We start from the raw sequence: 18,157 nt of genomic DNA, 5'->3' as shown, positions 1-18,157 counted from the left end.
CGAATTGTATTGAAATGGCCTGATTTACCTGCATTTTAACATTACATACTATATGTTGAACCTTTCGCCCCATTCGGTCAGATTACAAGATAGTTTGAGGAGAACAAAACCGCCTGAAGAATCAGACAAACTGAAGAATCAATAATAAACTAGATATTTGTTCCATATCCTTTATATCAGATGTCAGTGTCCTCCGTGATCTTAGTCATTATCACTACTTGTCGGACATTTGATTGCAGCAGTTATTGTCTGGAGGGATAATTCTTGTTTTTGTTGTTTGTTAATTAATACCAGGGAAAAGAGAAAGTTGCATTTATTACATACATGCCACTAATACATGAAAGCAGATTAGCTTTCTGGTGCTACTAGTCTGATTCCTAATATGGCTTCTCACAATAGCATTTAAACAAAAGTGCCACTAGTTGCAGCAAAACTAGTGACTAGTCAAACTAAAACTAGTCAGTTAAAATGACCAAACGTCCAGACAGTGGTTATAGAAAACTAAGGTCAGATAATATGGATTTAAAGCTCAAGCAGGTTTCCACAGATAGGCTCTGACTGTGTAGTTGTCTATGGGCTCTGACAGCAGTCAGTAAGCAGAAGTGAGAAGCAGACTATGACACAGTCAGCAGCACAAAGGGAAAAGAAGCCAAAGGGTTAAGGGAAGCAGAAATTACCACATGGGGAAAGACTAATGCTGAGGTCACAAGGTATGCACGCTTTCCATTAAGACTAAACTCTGCCTCTCCCTCAGGCTTGGACCTTGATGCTGTAACCCAGCTGCATATAGTCAATTCCCCCATCTCCCTCCACACCCTAATCTGGTCCCACAACTGGGTATTCTGTGTTAGTAGCTGAATCATCTGGGTGATGGGGGAGCTGGGGGGTAGGTGGAGACAGGCTTTATATGCCTGTCTATCTTTTCCCACTTTTCCCTCCTCCAACCTAGGCCACGCACCATCTGCAGCGCACAGTGGGTCTTTAATCCACCTGCTTGCAGCCTCAAGCTCCCACAGAACAAGGCCCGCCAGGCAGAGAAGCACTCCACCAAGGCTCCACGGCACCATCAATCTATTCATTTGTGTTCGTAGTGCAGATGCTGCTTGGATATGTCCTTCCATGACACAGCAAAATGAATACTAATTGCTTTCTTCTGGAGCAAACAGTGAGTCTCTGATCAGCAAGAGACTGATTTTGAAGAGAGGATAAAAATAGCTTTAAGTTGCTATTTAGAAATTCAGCTTGTTATCACTAAGTTATTTGTCTCTAAGCTGCAGGAAAATGAGCCCATCATACTCTATTTACTGTATTCTGTCAATAATGCTGCAGGATTCAGTTTAATGAAAACATGGAAGGTGCATGTCAAGGTGTCAAGGAGATGATTAATTGGGGTTAATTAATTTTCACCCTGCAGCAGATGTGCCACAGCCACTATGGCTGTCAGGATTTGGGTGTGGTCCGGTGCTGCGGGTTGGACCGTGCAGAGTGCTCTTTGTGAGATTTGGCCTTAGAGATCGGGTAGTCTCTTGATCAGCTGCGTTTGTTCAGCTACTGTGCAGGGGTTGTCCGTGAGAGCTTGTAATCACCGTCAGGCACTAACGCGGTCCAATTGATCCATGAACCGCATCCTTTGATCTCTGCCCAATCCAGATGCTTCAGGATTGGGCAGAGACATGCTTCAGCAGCACCCGGTGTTGACAGACACACAGACACATTAATATGCGAAAACATTAATATAGATATAGATGCTATAGATGTGCAGAAACGGCTTCTTTCCCTGGACCATTTGGTCTGTAAACAAACACTATCCCCCTACACCGCATCCCTGTCCACCCACCTACCAATCTGAGCCATGGTCTTAGTAACCCTCATCACTCAGGCCACTCACAAGGACTCTACTCAGACCAAGTCCTTTGCAACCTGATCTGTAATGTGTGCCTTTCCCTTGTTTTGTATATATTTCTCCTGTTTGTTAGTTATTCCTGCTGCCTTACTATTTTTATTTACAGTAAAGGGCTATTCTATTCTATTCTATTCTATTCTATTCTATTCTATGATCATAGGCTTTTCAGACGTATTTGATTTTTGTTCAAACTATTTATTATACATTTAGCGCCTAAGATATTAACCCCAACATTAATTTTTCACTGAGTCTATTACACCAGAAATTAATTGAATGAAATTAAATCACATGTCAAGCATTTGATTCATGTTCCTATTTTTAAATGAAGAAGCAGACACTCTGGTTGTGTCACACTACACAAATTTGGACACTACAAATGTCTGATTGGAAAATTCAGACATGCCACATTGTTCCTGTTAAATTCTAACACATCCTACTTTGAGACGACACTAAAATAGTCACACTCTGTTATATGACACACACATTTCTAATTTACTGTGGTTATACCTTCATTTGTTGAGCTTTTTGTCACGCACGTACGCCACGCAGATAAAGCCTAGCTGCGAACTAAAAGAAAAATTCTGTGAACATGTCCTTGGTGCCTTTTTAAAATGTGAATGTTACTTCTGTTGAACGTGTTTGTAACTCCAGTGCTTTTTAAGCTGTTGCTTCACAGAAAAGAATCAATTAGAGACCACCGTTTCATTTTCTGATCATTTTACATTCAAGTCTAAATGTTTAACAGTGGCATCATTAATATACAGGCCTGCGTCTATAACCCAGTCTAGGCGTGGGTGAGTAAAGGCCTTTATCTCTGATATTTTTCAAAGACTACCTTCAACTAAAGGAAACTAAGAATTTTCTCAAAAAGGGATTTAAAGGAAAATTTTATGTTGTGTCTCATATATAAGACATAATTATGGGACGACTCTGTTGCCCGAAGCGCTTGCTGTTCTGCACAGGCTTTCAGGAGAGACAGAGGATGTTTGATTTAACAGAGCACAGAGAATGAGCAGCACTTTTAAAGCCTTTGGGGGGCGTCAGCCTGCTTGAACTTTAATGAGCTGTGGCGCTTTCAGTATTTACACTGGTTGATTATTAAGGCAGAGAATGTTTGCTTGATACTTGTGTCCTTGTGGAGGCCGTCCTTGAAGAGTTTAACTTATAAGGAATGCAGCAGCACCTTGTGAGATTTACTGTGCACACAAAGTCCCACAAAATCGAATAAAGAATGCCCAAGTTGCATTTTGGCCCCCTGTTTCAAGGACTTCCAGTATCTTAGTGGGCTTTTTGGTTTGTTCTTGGCTGTCAAATTATCTCTTTTTGTGACAAAAACTGCATTACACGCCTTTTTTCACTTACCTCTTCATTTTGGCCATTAAATATTAGATCAAACTATTAGTGGATGACGGAGTAATTAGCCAGACAGTGACGTGTTTATAGTGTGATGACAGATTAGGTGCGATCTTCAATTGTGGCACAGCCATTAAAAATGGAAGATAAAACCACACACTAAATCTAATGCATGTATTGTTGATTAAACCATAAATGAGTCATCATGGTCTCCAAGAAATCCCAATTTGAAATGTCTTTATTAGCATTTTTCCTGAGAAGTCACAGAAACAGCTGGTGTAAACTTGGCTGAATATCTGACAATAACGCACACCTGTGAAGGTACGGTGAAGGCACCTCGCGGCGGTGGGGTAATGGCAGGTAGAGGCATGCTGGGGTTATGAACCAGATAGATGCACTAACCTGCATGCACTTCTACACAAGTTCGGGGCAGCATTCTCAGCGCTTTCCCTGTGGGAAAACAACCCGACTGGAGACAAACTAGCAGCAGCACACTGCAAACGGACACCCTCGTGTGATGTCCGCTCCCTTTTTGGTTGCTGCTTAGCCGTCAGATGAATCCGTTCGCTTTCTAAGAGCAGCAACGCAATGTTATCGAAATAGCTTATCACGAGACATATCAAGAGCCACTTCTTCTTTTTTTAAACGCCTTTCAGTTTTCAGGTGTAACAAATAATGTAGCTTAACAAGCTGGGTCTTAGTTTACAGAGCTGGCACTGTTCAGTGAGGACTGAAAGCTGCAGCAAAGACTTATAAGAAAAGATGCATTAAAGTTAACTTTAAATTGCATCTGATTTTGACTGAGCCAGCAAAAATGACACCGTTTCTATTTGCAGCAGAGATTGCAATTGATGTAAAGGGTAGCGCCGTGAGGTGTTGATCTCTCTTCGCACATCTGAAAGTGACACTTCCCTTCTGGCACACCTTTAATTTGACAGAGTGAAATGAAGGCGTGAGATACAAGCGCGAGGCGTGCAGCATTTACAGCACCTGAATTGCACTGGCACAGAAATATAAACCTTCCCACCTCTTCGAGTTATCATCGCTGTTATAATGAGCACTCCAGATAATAGAAGCTGTTTCTAAATTTAAAACGCAAATAAATAAATAAATAAAACTCTTGGCAGATGTTTTGACTGAAGTTCAATGGAGCAAAGCTGACTAGTAGAAGAGCAGATCATTACAAAGACGGCCTAACAGTCTGTAAATAGTTCACCCCAAACTTCCTGTTTTGCGGTTTGTCACGAAACATGACTGGCAATCTGTGTAAAACAAAAAGGCCCTGAGCTCCTCTGGGTTATTAATGGTGTGTATTGTTATAAGTCCTGTTTATTCTGGAGAATTAGCACATATGACTATCAAATGAGCAAATTTCCATAGATCTGGGTGGACAAGCCCACTCACAAAACGATTACTAACGACTAAGAACAGCAGAGCAGCATGTAAGAAAATAGTTGGATTATAGCTTAGTACTGGAAGACATGTCTGCTTGTTCAGCAAACCTTTCACCTCCTACCAAGCCCACAACTGATTTTCAGTGGCTGGAGCCCTGTGCATATCGTGCTTTTTGCTTTATTTTTGATTCAGTAATTAAACAAGTCACTTTCAGGTGTGCTCAAAGAAGACTGTCTAGATGTGAAGAGGTTCTGAAATCTTGGAGTAGAAAATTTTAACACCCTGGGGGTACGGGTAAGGGTAAGAGCTGCACATGATGACAGATTAACACCAGATGGTCTATGGACACATCAGAGGAGGAGACTATCATTTCTGAGATTTGGCATCTTCCACATGCTCATGTTAATGCTTGGAAATGATAAATAGCAAGCCAGTATTACCAAAATTACCAAATGTGTGCAAAAAGATGAATATATGTATGTCTACCCTAATTAAACGCACAGCCACTGAAGTCAGGCCATTCCCAATAAAACTTATGTATGTATGACCTCACACTGATAACACAGACTGCTGAAAAACGTGACACTAATACTGACCCACTAACTACGGTTAAGGGTGACCCAGAAAAAGATCGCCCAATAAAGACATGGGTTAAAACAGGAATCAGCCTACACGTGAAACCAAAAGTAAACCCGTGTCTTCCTCCTGTCTGGTACATTACAAGCTACACTATATGGGCATATACAGCCAAGCAACCAAAGGGGCGTGAGGCTGCCAGCAAGAACCCTGCATCTTTTGTCTGATTGTGCCGAATATGAAAAAAGCCGCGCGCGTGTGTGTGCCACATGTTCATCACAAATGATATTCATTGAGCAAGAATCACACTCTTCGTTGCCGCAGTCTTCATTCGTGTAGTGCTCCAGCTGCCCCGTGCCGAATCAGCTGCAGCTTGGTGTGCAAACCACTGCACAGCACCTACTTGGGTGCGCCTGCCGTCTCATTCATGTGTCTCGGGGGGCGGGGGGGGGGGACTGAAAGCTACTGGCGTCGACCAACACAACAGCGCACTAAACTACATATATACGAGCCCCGGTGGACAGTAATTACAAGCAGGATGTAGCAAATGTGCATTTACAGAAGTCCGCGGAGTACACGGTATACTCCTATAAATAATGTCACGTTATCATAATCCTACACGTTATTGCGCCTTTATCCACAAAATCGAGATAAAATCCATGCACAATGCGGACATGCTGCATTCATCCACGAGTACGTGTTTTCTGTTGGTTTACGTTTTGTTTCCTGTAGTCCTCACGCGTGCACACCAACCCACCTGCTTGTGTTGTATCGGTGAGATCGTAGCTCATCCCCGGGTACTCCCTCAGCTTCCTGCCGCTCAGGTTCAGTATCCCCGAGCACACGGCATCCTCCAGAGCCCGGTCCAGGCTTCGGGCCGTGTGGTGCTGCTGCTGGAACGGTGTGATGCCCGGGCTCCAGTGAGGTCCGGTGGGATAGTGATGGCTTTGTAGAGCGGTGACAGCTCCCACGCCTCCCTGACTGGACGCCATTTTTTAAAAGAAAAAGAAAAAAAGAAAAGAAAAAGAAAAAAAAGAAATTACTCTTACAATAATAACAGCGCACAGCGGCAGTTTCTCCGCCCATGCGCATACACGGTACATTCCCAGCACGGACGCTAGGGGATGGGCTTCTGAGGTATTGGTGCTGCTGCTGCTACTACTGCTGCTGCTGGTGGTGATGATGATGATGATGAGGGGATATGGTGGCCATTTTGGGCTTTTAACCCTTTTTTCTCTCCATCTGGTAATAAACACCTTTTAACAGGAGACCCAGAATGACACAGGGGGCACAAGCATAGCACATTAATTGGTGCACTGTAGATAGTTATTTAAAAAATGTTTAGCGTATAAAGGTTTATTATAACATTGAAATAAAACATATATAATCTAACATGTTTCTATAGTACAGCTCTCATCACATTCACTGGATATCACTAATCATTTACTGCTTTACTGCTCCTGGTTGTCTGAACAGTGAGTCAAATAATTATCCTCTTCAGTCATTGTGAAAACTTCTCCACCATCATACCCGGGTCCTAATGGGGCATTCCACTATCCCAGTAATGTCACAGAATGGTGCTAAAGTAAACTGAAGGTTATCCAAAACAACCTATCTATCTATCTATCTATCTATCTATCTATCTATCTATCTATCTATCTATCTATCTATCTATCTATCTATCTATCTATCTATCTATCTATCTATGGCAAAATGTGTCTCACCATACGTTGTTGTTGTTGCACTGTTTGCAGTTTGAGCATGGCACATTGTACCATACGTTTTTCTTTTAAACTTTGGATCTTGAAACTGTATATTATCAATATATTTATATATGTATTTATCATAGCAACAAGATATCATAGGTTGAATGTAGTTCTTTTAATCTGCCCTGTTCTAATGAGGTTAGTAGTCTCTCTAAAACCTAATTAGCTATTGCAGACATAATACTTTTAAAATGACCAAAACAAGCAGAAGTGGTGTTAGCTAATGACAACAGGAAAACAGAAAGATGTGTATTTTAATAAAAGTTTCCACTTTTTGTATGTTGACATGCAGCTCATGAAGGCAGCGGATTATGACCTGAAACTTTTTAATCTAAGGTAGAGATAGGAAATAGACGACAGCAGGTGTGTGTGGACATTTACTATACTGCTTCATTTTCCATTTAATATCACATAAGGTTTCAGTTAAACTGTGTATTGTGATGTTCATTAATCAAAACTATTCTCTATACATGTACCACGTGTGTAAAACTAGTGGCCTTACAGCTGCAGCCTTTTTTTCAAATACAATATTTTTGAGGTGTTTCAGTCAAGTTTTTAAAGTACTTTTGAATTTTTTTTTAATTATTATTATTTCTTCAAACCACTGGCTTTGGGGACTCTGTTATACTTGTGCTTTTAGATCTCACAGTAGCCTTTGACACATTAGATCATAACATTTAACATCATGTTGGCAGAGGTCCTGCCTTTACTGGTTCAAGTCATACCTACCTGACAGATATTTTTCTGTCTCACTTGGTAAGTTTTGTTCATCTCCCTCCCATGTGGTGTACCTCAAGGATCCATCCTTGGACCCCTTTCTTTTATTTATTTGATGTGCTCTCATTTAACAAACACAATGTCTCATTTCATTTTTATGTAGATGACTGTCAGATTCACGAACCAGTTTTTACCGACCTTGGGGTAAAAATATGCATAAATCTTAAAATTGACAAAATAAATACAGTTTTCATCTCAGGCAATTCTCTAAACTTGTGTCTTTTATCACTTTTGTGAGTTAGAGAGTTTTACACGTATTTGTGACCACTCACCTTGATTACCGTAATGCACTTTTTGTTGGTATTGATCAGGCCTCATTATTGTGCCTACTAATAGTCCAAAAACCCAGCTTGTCTGCTGACAGGGACACCTAAACATGAACATATTTCCTTGGGTCTTGCCTCTTTACGTTGATTGTCTGTCCATTTAAGAATTAATTAAAAAAATATTTAGCTGCCTAGCTCCTTCCTACCTGGCAGACCTTCAACACATATACACTCCTCAAAGTGGACAACAAGGACCAGTCACTCCTTGTCTGAAAAAACACCAGGGGGACAAGCTTTTGCTGGTGTGGCTCCCAAATTGCCACGACAGCAACGTTGCCCCTCCATATTAGGCTGGACCTAACACTTGAGTTTTAAATCACGTTTAAAAACACACACTTTCTTCAAGGCATTTTAGGAGTAGTATCAGAGTTGGCTTCTAATCAGTTTTAGTCAGTTATTTGATTAGTTTTAATTTTTTTTAATGTATTTTTAATTTTAATTTATTGTACATCTTTTCTTTGTAGTTTGTAGTATGTTTTATTTATTTTTCCTTTTTGTTTAATATGTGGTTATTGTTTTTTATGGCTATCCTTTGGTAACTATGTTTTAAAGTCTATAAATAAAGTTGGATTGGACTGGATAATAATGGGTACAAATGATCATGAAAACAAGTAAGCCAAGGTCCACCAATTGCTTTGCAGCTTGATGATCGGGGCACGTTTTGAATTTATTATAATTATTTTATATACCTTAATATTTTCCATCACACGTGTCACTTATAATCAGTAATTGATTCGGACTGTCTTTTGTCCACTGGTGTTCAAAAGTGCTTTAAATCAGCCTCTTGCACTTTAATAAATAAAGGGGTCTCTCTCTCTCTCTCTCTTTGTTTAAACCCCAAACTGACATTTATGAGATTTATGAAAACCCCACAGCCGGTGACCACCACAAACCTGGACGTGAGGAGGCAAAACTGTAGCAGCAGGTAGATGAAAGAAAGAGAAGTCTCCGTAATGAGTGGAGTATGAGCGCACAGAGATACGGACTCCTTTAATTAAGCTGCGGACCGAGCAGAGAAGAGCAGGCGTCCTCTCACAGGAGCTCCACTCGTTTCGTGCTAGCACGATGTGATAAAAAAACCACTTGTCAGTCGCAAACAAATGGTGAAGCAATAGCTTAACACACGTTGTAAGTTGCGGTTATATCGGGTTGTGTGCATGCACTGTGGTTTAAACGCTGTCCTGCGCGGTCAGTCGGCGCTTTTGCGGCGTTTCAGAACAACATAAAGAGACAGTTATGTTAGCTAGCTAAGAGTGTCTGAGCTCTGTGTGAGTGTTAGCACTGAGGGAGGTGTTTGCGATTATGAAAGATGCAAATGTGTCCGAGTTACTGAATTGTTGGGGTCATAGGTTGACAGAGGAAATATAAGCTCTAGCATTATTCATGTGAAGGTTAAGGGTGGGCTAGCTCTTTATTCGTTAGCTAACATTAGCAAAGTGGAATGGTAGCCTGTGTGTTGTCCAGGCCTTTTAAACACGTTTATTTGCTCCAGATGGACCTGACCAGCTTCTCTGTTTAAGTAGTGCATGTTTATTGTTCAAAAAGCCTCTTAGTTTAATGCACTTCATCTTCTTGGCTTTAACTATCAAACTTAAGGGTTGTAAACACTCCAGTGTCCACCCCCCTTGTACCATAGGTTAGCACTGTGTGTGGTTATTGATGAGTAGCACTAGTTTTTTCTAAGCCTGTGTGTTGTTTATTTTATTTGGCGATTAATACTCTGTGTTTTTCTCCTTTAATAGTCTGTATCCAATATCTTACCAAAGAAAGGATGCCATAAGTGACACTAAATCGGTAAGATGACTCAACAGAAGACAGAGATTTCTATTGCTTTGCCCTTCAGTGCATGTCTGCTGCTGTGGGCTCTTCCTCCCACTGGATCAGGGAGCTCTCTTTAAGATTTACTGTTATTATCAAAGCATGAAAATGCTACAAGAAAGTGCTAGCTCTACAATTGCTTCTGTGCTACCAATTGAAAGGCATTTTAACATGAACTTTTCCACCCTTGTGTATTATTATGTACTGCTTGCAGCTTGAGCATGGCAGATAGAAAGGGGAAACCAGCAGCTCCACTGAAAACACTCACAAAGAAGGAACAAGAGGAGCTCAAAAAAAAGGTGCAGGGGGTTTGCGATGTAACATTTAGATACGATGGAGAGTGTTTTTTGAATGTTTGGCGGAAATAAAACCTTATTAAGATCATATGGTAATGAATTAATACAAATAGTGTTTCCTTGTATGTCTAGGAGGAAGAAAAAGCAGCAGAGGTGTTTGAAGAATTTCTGGCTTCATTTGAGACCAGCGAGAAAAGCAGAGTGAAAACTTTTGTCCGTGGAGGTATTGTGAATGCGACTAAAGGTGAGCAGCGAGGGTTTTCACAAGCATCATGATGTGATTTAGCGACATTGCAGTTATGTTCCTTTTGTTCAGCAGTGGGATGTCAGGACCAAGCCTGATTTCAAGTTGCATGTTTAAAATGCTAATAATAATAATAATGAACTGAGTGCCTGACTCAGCAGTGAAATAGTTCACCATCTTCATTTTTAAGGGCCACATGTTTGTGATGGTTTAATAAAATTCAGAGACTCTGTGAACTCTGGGAGAACTGGACTATAGGATTACTTATAGTTGAACATAGTTGCTCAACGTATTGTTATATGAACAGACATCTCATTTAGTTCACTTGTGAGTGAGTTTATATGAATTGTTTTTGGAACCAGTGCCACTTTCTGTCCGAATGGTGTTCAGGGTCAAGTCATAACAATGAAAGCGTTTACATAAATAAGCCGGATCAGTATTCGAGGGTTGTCTTAATCTTTGCAGAGGAGGAAGCAGCAGAGGTCAAGAAAAGTAAGCTCTACCAACCTGCTACCAAGTTTGTCCACGTGTCCCAGCATGTCTCACCGTCAGCTGAAAGCAAAAAGTCTGTAAGTTTATTCTTTTTTTTTTATTTTGGATCAAATGCATAATATCTGATTAAGTATTAATGTAAAAATACGGTCCTATTAGCCTTAGCTTTCAGTGTTTGAACGTTTTTAATAACCAGCTGTTTGTTTGTTTGATAGACCTTTAAAAAAAAGGCAGAAGAGAAAAAGAAGAGTAATCTCGAACTATTCAAGGAAGAACTTAAGCTGTAAGTTGATTTTGTTTTTTAATTTATTTTTCAAAAATGTGCTAGAAATCATGTTTCTGTGAAATATGTTTATCTTCTTGGGACATGTAAATCTGTTTTCATGTGTGGGGATACAGAATACAAGAAGAGCGTGAGGAGAGACATAAAAGGAAGAAAACTGACTCCGGTGGAGGACATTATGGAGATCTGGACACGCCTTTATCAGGACGATCAAGTAAAACCCCTCCTTTGATATTACTGTTGTTGTTAGTTGAATCAATTTGGTAACCTTTAAATTGACTTAACATCAAGCCCTTTTTCACCCTACAGCGTTATATGATGACCTGACAGTGCCAACCACCACTAATCTCTACATTAACTGCATAAGTCCAAAGGTAAAGGTCCACACAGACTTGCATAGGTTCAACATATTGCTCACGTACGACCCTCGCTTTAAATTTCTACTACTTTTCAGATGAATGAAGAAATGCTCTGTAAAGAGTTTTGCAAGTATGGTCCCCTGGCCAGTGTGAAGATTATGTGGCCCCGAACAGACGAGGAGCGCTGCAGAACCTCTAACAGAGCATTCGTGGCCTTCATGACACGGAAAGATGCGGAGAGAGCCTTGGCTGCACTAGATGGTACAGGTGACTCTTAAAAATACCCCTGTTACATATCACAGCTGTTTTTCTCACAGCACAATGAAATATGGTTTGCTTTGTAGGTAAAGTGATTATGGGGTTTGAGATGAAGCTGGGATGGGGCAAACCAGCTCGCATCCCACCTCAGCCACTCTACACGCCGGTGGGAGTTAGAGTCACACCGCCGCCGCCGTCCGGCCTGCCTTTCAATGCTCAGCCCAGGGATCGCTTCCGCAATGACTTCACCAAGCCGCTGGGCATGTCTAAAAAAGAGCTTGACAAGGTAAAATCTCATCCACAAGTAATTGGTGTTAACTGCATTTGTATGGTGATGTAATGAATTAGGAATAAGAGTGTGACAATTAAAGGAAAACTGTTTCTTTAAAGACCTGCAGATTTATCAGTATTACTATTATTATTATTTTATTATTATTATTATTATTTACTTATTTATTGTGGAAAGGCCTGCTGTTGATCTAAGTTTGGAAACTATAGCTAGTGACCAAGTCAGGGTAAATGTGTGCTTTGAAAAGTTATTTGTCACAGTTATTTACTCGAATCAGCTCAGCTTGTATAGATTGTGTAGTATTTTACAATAGTTCATTGGAGTCCTACAGCTGTGTCACCCTATCTCTTTTCACTGACCGTTAATACTGTCACCGTTTTCTATGCTGTATGTATCCTGCAGTGTTTCATCTGTACAAGTGCTCACGTTTTAACGTTTTCACTATTTGGTTTGACTTCACAAACAGACTCTGTCCGAAGCCGTAGTCAAAGTGGTTATCCCAACCGAAAGGTATACACACTCTTCTTACTATGACTGCCCAGCTGTTGTAACACAAGTGTTATAAGCGAGAGGCTGTGGTGCACTGTTCTTTTATCCAGATGTGTTGTTTGTGGCAGGAAGTCTCAGGTCTTAGGGCTGTTAGAAATACACTTGGCATCCCACAGTTGTTTTACAGTTGCTGTAAGTGGGTGGATACTTTGACATCTGCAACTTGTTGGAGGTGTGATTCTGCCCGTGATGATAAAAATCTAAATTTGGTCACCTTCCCCTCTCCTTGGGAAGCAGTAAACCATTTCCAGCAGAGCTGCTATTTTTAGAAGGCTACATGCTCAGGCGTGCTCTGACCATTTGCAGTTAGTGAAGACTGTTGTTGTGGCCAAAAAACACAGTTGCCTCATCAGTGCGCTGCACAGTTCCCCCCCCCCCCGGCCCCCCCGCCTTCTGTAGATTGAGCGACACTGGAAGCAGTCCAGAGCTACAGAGCAACCTCGAAAGGGGTAGATGGGCCAATTTTACATTAAGCCTGGTGTTTGCTTTTTAAGGGCAGAGTTGCAGAACTTTTGGATAATTCCTCACACATGTCAAATGTCATGGCTTGAGGTTTACATGCAATTCTTGTTTCAGTTTATTAAAAATCCATCAAAACTCATCTTGTTCCCACCATGTCATTCAGTTGTCAGCTATTTTTCTGTTAAATACTTAATTGCAATTGTTGTAAATATCCGTTGGTATCTGTATTTTAAACCCTGGATTTCCCATGGGTAGGCTGAGACACTGCAGACGATACAGCTAGAAGGCATGTTGATTTTTCTCAAGTCAGATGTCAGTAGAGTAGTACTTTTGTCATAAATCAAGCCAGCAGCTCCTTCAGGTCATAGTAGAGTAATATGTGAGTGTAACTATAGTGGCAGACATAACTGCATGAACACAGTCTACACTGATCAAGTTCAAACAGGTTTCAGGTCTGCAGCCCCAATCCAAAGTAACCACTGGATACATCTTTTTCAGACATTTTAGACAGCAAGATTTTTACAGGATGTCATAAATTTGGCAACCCTGACAACTAAAACACAGTAATAAATTACTGTTTTTTTCTTCTCAAAGCCTTGCATGAGTCAAATATAGCAAGACCTCAGGATTCTTGCATATTTGGCATCTTGAAGCTTCATGATTAATGTTAAACTTTGGATTGGGGCTTTGCAACGTGAGCCATGAAAAGTTATTGTGATTGTGTCATTTCTTCTCCATTCTTACATTCAGTTATCGGGAAAAAAGACAGGCCCACACGTGTGGTTTTCCTATTATATTTGGGCATGCATAAGCACAGTATATCTTGATTATTTAGTCTGCCAATAATATTCATGGGCCTTTTACTGTTAGAGATGCTTGAGTGTGCATTATGAGTTTTAATCTTAAACCTGGCTCTGATGCGCCTCTCTGTCCCCACAGGAATCTGTTATTCCTTATTCACAGGATGATAGAGTTTGTGGTGCGTGAAGGTCCAGTGTTTGAAGCCATAATCATGAATAAAGAGAAAAACAACCCACATTACAGGTATGTTTGCAGCACTTGGGCCCGTGTTGGTGTTAAGTTGAGAGAAAATTGCATCGTGTTTGATTTATCTGTTATTGTCTCAGATTCCTTTTTGACAACAAAAGCCAAGATCATGTGTACTATCGCTGGAAGCTTTTCTCCATTCTTCAGGTATTCTGTTTCTGCAAAACCTTGTTTCTGAACAGTTACCGGAAGTAACGGGGTCATGTGGATTTAAATCATCTTTTCTTTTTTTTAAAATTTGTCTGGTTTTCATCCGTACCTCAGGGAGAGTCCCCAACAGAGTGGAGGACGACAGATTTTCGCATGTTCCGCGGAGGCTCTTTGTGGAGACCACCTTCTTTAAACAGCTACTCTCAGAGAAGTGAAGAAAGGCAAGAGGAAGAAGATGATGTTTCCCATGAGGAGGAGGTGAAGAAAGGGCAACTCCGAGCCGAGTAAGTCATCTAGCGGTCACGGCGACATTTATTTACGCTTGTAACTTCAGTTAAACTGAACGAACATGACTCTTCTGTAAACATCTTTCAGGCACAGACAGAGGCTGGAGATGTTGCTTAAGGAGCTCGCTGCTGGGAGAGAAGACATTGCCAATGCCATGATGTTCTGTCTTGACCGAGCGGACGCAGCAGAGGAAGTAGTGGGACATGTCTCCGATTCCTTCTCCTCGCTCCAGACGTCCCTTCAGAAGAAGGCAGTTTGCTTCCATATATCTTTATATAAAACACGTGTTACACAGAAGCTCTGTAAAGCTACAATAACCAGGTCATATTGAACTTTTCTGTCCACTTCAATCTCACAGATCGCCAGATTGTACCTTGTGTCAGACATCTTGCACAATTCATGTGCCAAAGTAGCCGGTGCCTCGTATTACCGGAAATAGTAAGAGACTTTCCCTAAGTTTAGCCTGAGCACTCTGATCGCATTTTATTTCAGCTTTGTCTGACCATCTTAAAGTTTTCCCCTCATCTTTCCAGTTTTGAAGCAAAGCTGCCACAGATCTTTGGAGATCTTAACGCAGCGCACAAAAACATACAAGCCAGGCTGCAGGCTGAGCTGTTTAAGGTAATCATGGAATCCGCTTGCTTTTCGCACAAGGACATTTACTAAAAATAGGACAACAAAACATTTTCATGTGCATATTATCTCTTTCTCTCCACAGCAAAAGGTCATGAGTTGTTTTCGAGCTTGGGAGGACTGGGCCATTTACCCACAGCCTTATCTAATCCACCTTCAGAATATCTTTCTCGGCTTTGCCAAAGCAGGGGAGGAGCTAGCAGAGATGGCAGAGGTTAGCTGAATTACTCCCCTTATTACTGCCTGTTGGTGATGCCATTTCAACAATATAGACTCCCCTTCTTGTTGAAAAGTAAATGAACCTCGACATAAATGCATTTCCATGTCTCTTCGTAGGAAGTATCCTGTGATATTGACGGTGCACCAATGGACAGCACACCTATAGATGGCATACCTTTGGACAGAGCTCCTGTGGATGACTTGGATGGCTGCCCTATGGGCTGGGACCCTCTGGATGGAGTCCCTGTTGATGACATAGACGGTGTTCCCTTAGGGGTCACCGCTGATGACATTGATGGGATGCCTTGTGAGTCCACAGCATATTAATAGTGTTCTTTTTTTTTCTTTTTTTTTTTTAAACCAAAAAAGTCAATAATCCACCCAGCTCATACATCAAAACACTGACGTCCTGAGTAACGAGTGCGCATCTCGATCTCAGCAGGAACAGATTTGTGCTGTATTTCTCAGTCATTAAAGAGCAAAGTCACTGTTATCACGATCTAACTGGAAGCCTTTCAAGGATGACCTGTCCTCGTCCTAACCTTGTGGCTGTTTTATCTCCCCAGTGGATGAAGGCAGTGTTCCTGTCTCAAGTGTGCCTTTATCTAAGTGGGAGAAGACTACTGATACTGGGGTGTTTTCTCAAGGTAAGACTTGTCAGGATGTTACTGTATCATCAATCTGCCCAGATCATCGTGCTTATTGTTCTCTTATCTCTCATAGCAAAGACTGAATCTAAGTGGGACACTGTGGTGGAGCGAGACAGCGGCGATGAAGCAAACGTGAGGTAAGGCCCGAGTGTCTCGCCTCCTGTGTACATTTATTTAAAAAAAGAGACTGCAGTCAAATGGATCTCATGCCTGTCAACAGTGGCAACTCGCAAGAGGAAGACTCGGAGAGTGACAGCAGTGCCGATTCCTCCAGTCTATCAAACTATGACAGTGCGGTTTTTCAAAGCTCGCTCAGAAGTTTTCAGATGTCTGAGAGCAAAAGGAAAAGGCTGAGAGAGCTAGAGGCAAGTGAAAAGTTGTTCAAAAGCATCTTTGTATGAGTTAGATTTGCTGAAAACTGTGTACCTTTAGTTCTTATTTAAAAAAAAAAAACAAAAAAAAAAAAAAAACATGCCTGATGGTGAGTACCACCATCAGGCATGTTGGACAATAAGTCAGATTGTAGTTGGTAAATGTTCAGAACTGATTTGCTTTCTCACTATAACACAGGTAAAGGTTATGAAGATCCAAGATGAGCTGGAGTCTGGCAAAAGGCAGAGGAAGTCTGGAATGAGCTTACAGCAACAAGTGGAGCACTACAGAAACAAACTGCTACAAAAGGTGGGTTGATGAGCCACTTGAATTAGTATAGCTTTAAAATTACATTGCACTGTGTTTTACCTGTGGAGAAATAAAAGGTGCTCAGATTTTCTCCCCAAGAGCCCCACTTTAAGCAAAATACAAGTCACTCATGTATAATAGAAGCACATCCTCTAATAATGAACAGTGTAGTGGGAAAAAAAAAAGAAACAATTAGTTCAAATTGGTCAGTACAGTTAAAATAATGATTTAGTGGCAGAGTTGTAAATGTTTGTCAATATTGCACCATCTACTGGTAAGGAACTGTAGCTGCAGTTTATTTTAACCTAGGTGCTGTTGGTTCTTGTTTGTGCACAATTTGCTTTGTGTGGCACGGTTCATATTCACTACTAGAAATGTTGCTCTGTTGGGTATGTTATGTGTGGAGATCTCAAGAGGGGGGGAAAAAAAACTAGCAGAATTTGCTGGACTTGTGTTCTAATGTAGCAGCTTCATTGCATTTAAATAATTCTGCATTTTATTGCTTTTGCCCATGGACCAAAAAAGATGACAAAGAGGTTTAAAAAAAAAAAAAAATTACTTTCCTTGTTATAGAACCTGCTAGAAAGAAACTCCCATTAAACCTGACTGAGCTGATTAGGGAATTGGATAACTACAAATTAACAGGGATGTTTTTACTGTCCTGTAGGAGTTTGAAAAAGATGAAGAGAAGAATGAGAGATCAACATCAAAATCCAAGGAGAGGTCCAAGGACGACAGGAGGAGCAAAGAAAGGAGCAGAAAAAATGACGATGGGGATAGAAGACGTAGTAATGACCCTGGACACCAGGCCCGAAAATCAAGGAGCATCTCTCCTTTAAAGTAAGTCAACTGATGCTTTTGCAGTAGCATCCATCCTGAGTGTTATCTTTAAAGTCAGTATTTTATCTTCTGTTTTGTTCAGGTCTCCCAAACGGTCCAAACGTTCCCGATCACCATCTCCGGACCACAAGGCAGGCAAATCCAGGTCACGGTCACCCCGTGGCTCACACAAGAAAGCAAAGAAGAGCAAACATTGACTCAGCTCTGCAGTGCGTGCTCCTGTCCACAAAGTAACACAGTGCACTTCTGCAGCGCTCTTTCAAACAGACCAACCCGTCTGCTCTGTCATAACTAAAACACTCCATGCAAGATTCAGTACACTTTTATATGATGAAGAATGAACACTGTAATTATATTTATTTTTGTTTTAATGTTTGGTTTAAAACAAACAAGTCGCTGTAAAGTTCGGACACTAAATAAATCACCTTTGGTGATGGAAGCGTGTGTGTGTGTAAGATGATTCGTGAGAAAAAGCATCAAAATGTTAAGTTAATGACTTGTCG

At 41.0% G+C, this 18,157-nt stretch overlaps 2 protein-coding genes across 5 annotated transcripts in view; one reads left to right on the top strand and one right to left on the bottom strand.

The window, feature by feature from the left end:
• The window catches only part of lrch2 (leucine-rich repeats and calponin homology (CH) domain containing 2), a 35,888-nt gene extending 29,553 nt beyond the window's left edge, over positions 1-6,335 (bottom strand). For both annotated transcript variants that reach the window (XM_004563962.2, XM_004563963.2), the window contains exon 1: positions 5,985-6,335. In XM_004563962.2, coding sequence (XP_004564019.1) covers positions 5,985-6,219 — 235 coding nt within the window. In that variant the 5' untranslated portion in view covers positions 6,220-6,335. The remainder of the gene's footprint in view (positions 1-5,984) is intronic.
• Positions 6,336-8,880: 2,545 nt separating this feature from the next.
• Positions 8,881-18,093, top strand: zgc:163098 (U2 snRNP-associated SURP motif-containing protein). 3 transcript variants are annotated; one of them, XM_012922670.3, is made up of 25 exons: positions 8,881-9,021; positions 9,839-9,890; positions 10,129-10,213; positions 10,343-10,454; positions 10,920-11,023; positions 11,162-11,229; positions 11,346-11,443; positions 11,539-11,603; positions 11,684-11,849; positions 11,933-12,132; positions 12,602-12,645; positions 14,086-14,190; positions 14,274-14,340; positions 14,458-14,627; positions 14,719-14,881; positions 14,990-15,069; positions 15,165-15,252; positions 15,350-15,478; positions 15,601-15,790; positions 16,050-16,130; positions 16,207-16,270; positions 16,354-16,498; positions 16,704-16,814; positions 17,482-17,654; positions 17,737-18,093. In XM_012922670.3, the coding sequence occupies exons 3-25, from the start codon at positions 10,136-10,138 to the stop codon at positions 17,849-17,851; spliced, it is 2,616 nt and encodes an 871-aa protein (XP_012778124.1). In that variant the 5' UTR covers positions 8,881-9,021; positions 9,839-9,890; positions 10,129-10,135; the 3' UTR covers positions 17,852-18,093. The 3 variants fall into 3 exon arrangements, with proteins under 3 accessions (XP_012778124.1, XP_012778125.1, XP_012778123.1); XM_012922671.3 differs by lacking the exon at positions 8,881-9,021 and adding an exon at positions 9,050-9,199; XM_012922669.3 differs by lacking the exon at positions 8,881-9,021 and adding an exon at positions 9,059-9,224.
• Positions 18,094-18,157: the final 64 nt, after the last annotated feature.

This window comes from Maylandia zebra, linkage group LG10 (genome assembly GCF_041146795.1).
Source record: "Maylandia zebra isolate NMK-2024a linkage group LG10, Mzebra_GT3a, whole genome shotgun sequence".
Taxonomy (NCBI): Eukaryota; Metazoa; Chordata; class Actinopteri; order Cichliformes; family Cichlidae; genus Maylandia; species Maylandia zebra.
The sequence above is the reverse complement of the archived record's forward strand: the minus strand, read 5'-3'. Positions and strand labels throughout refer to the sequence as shown.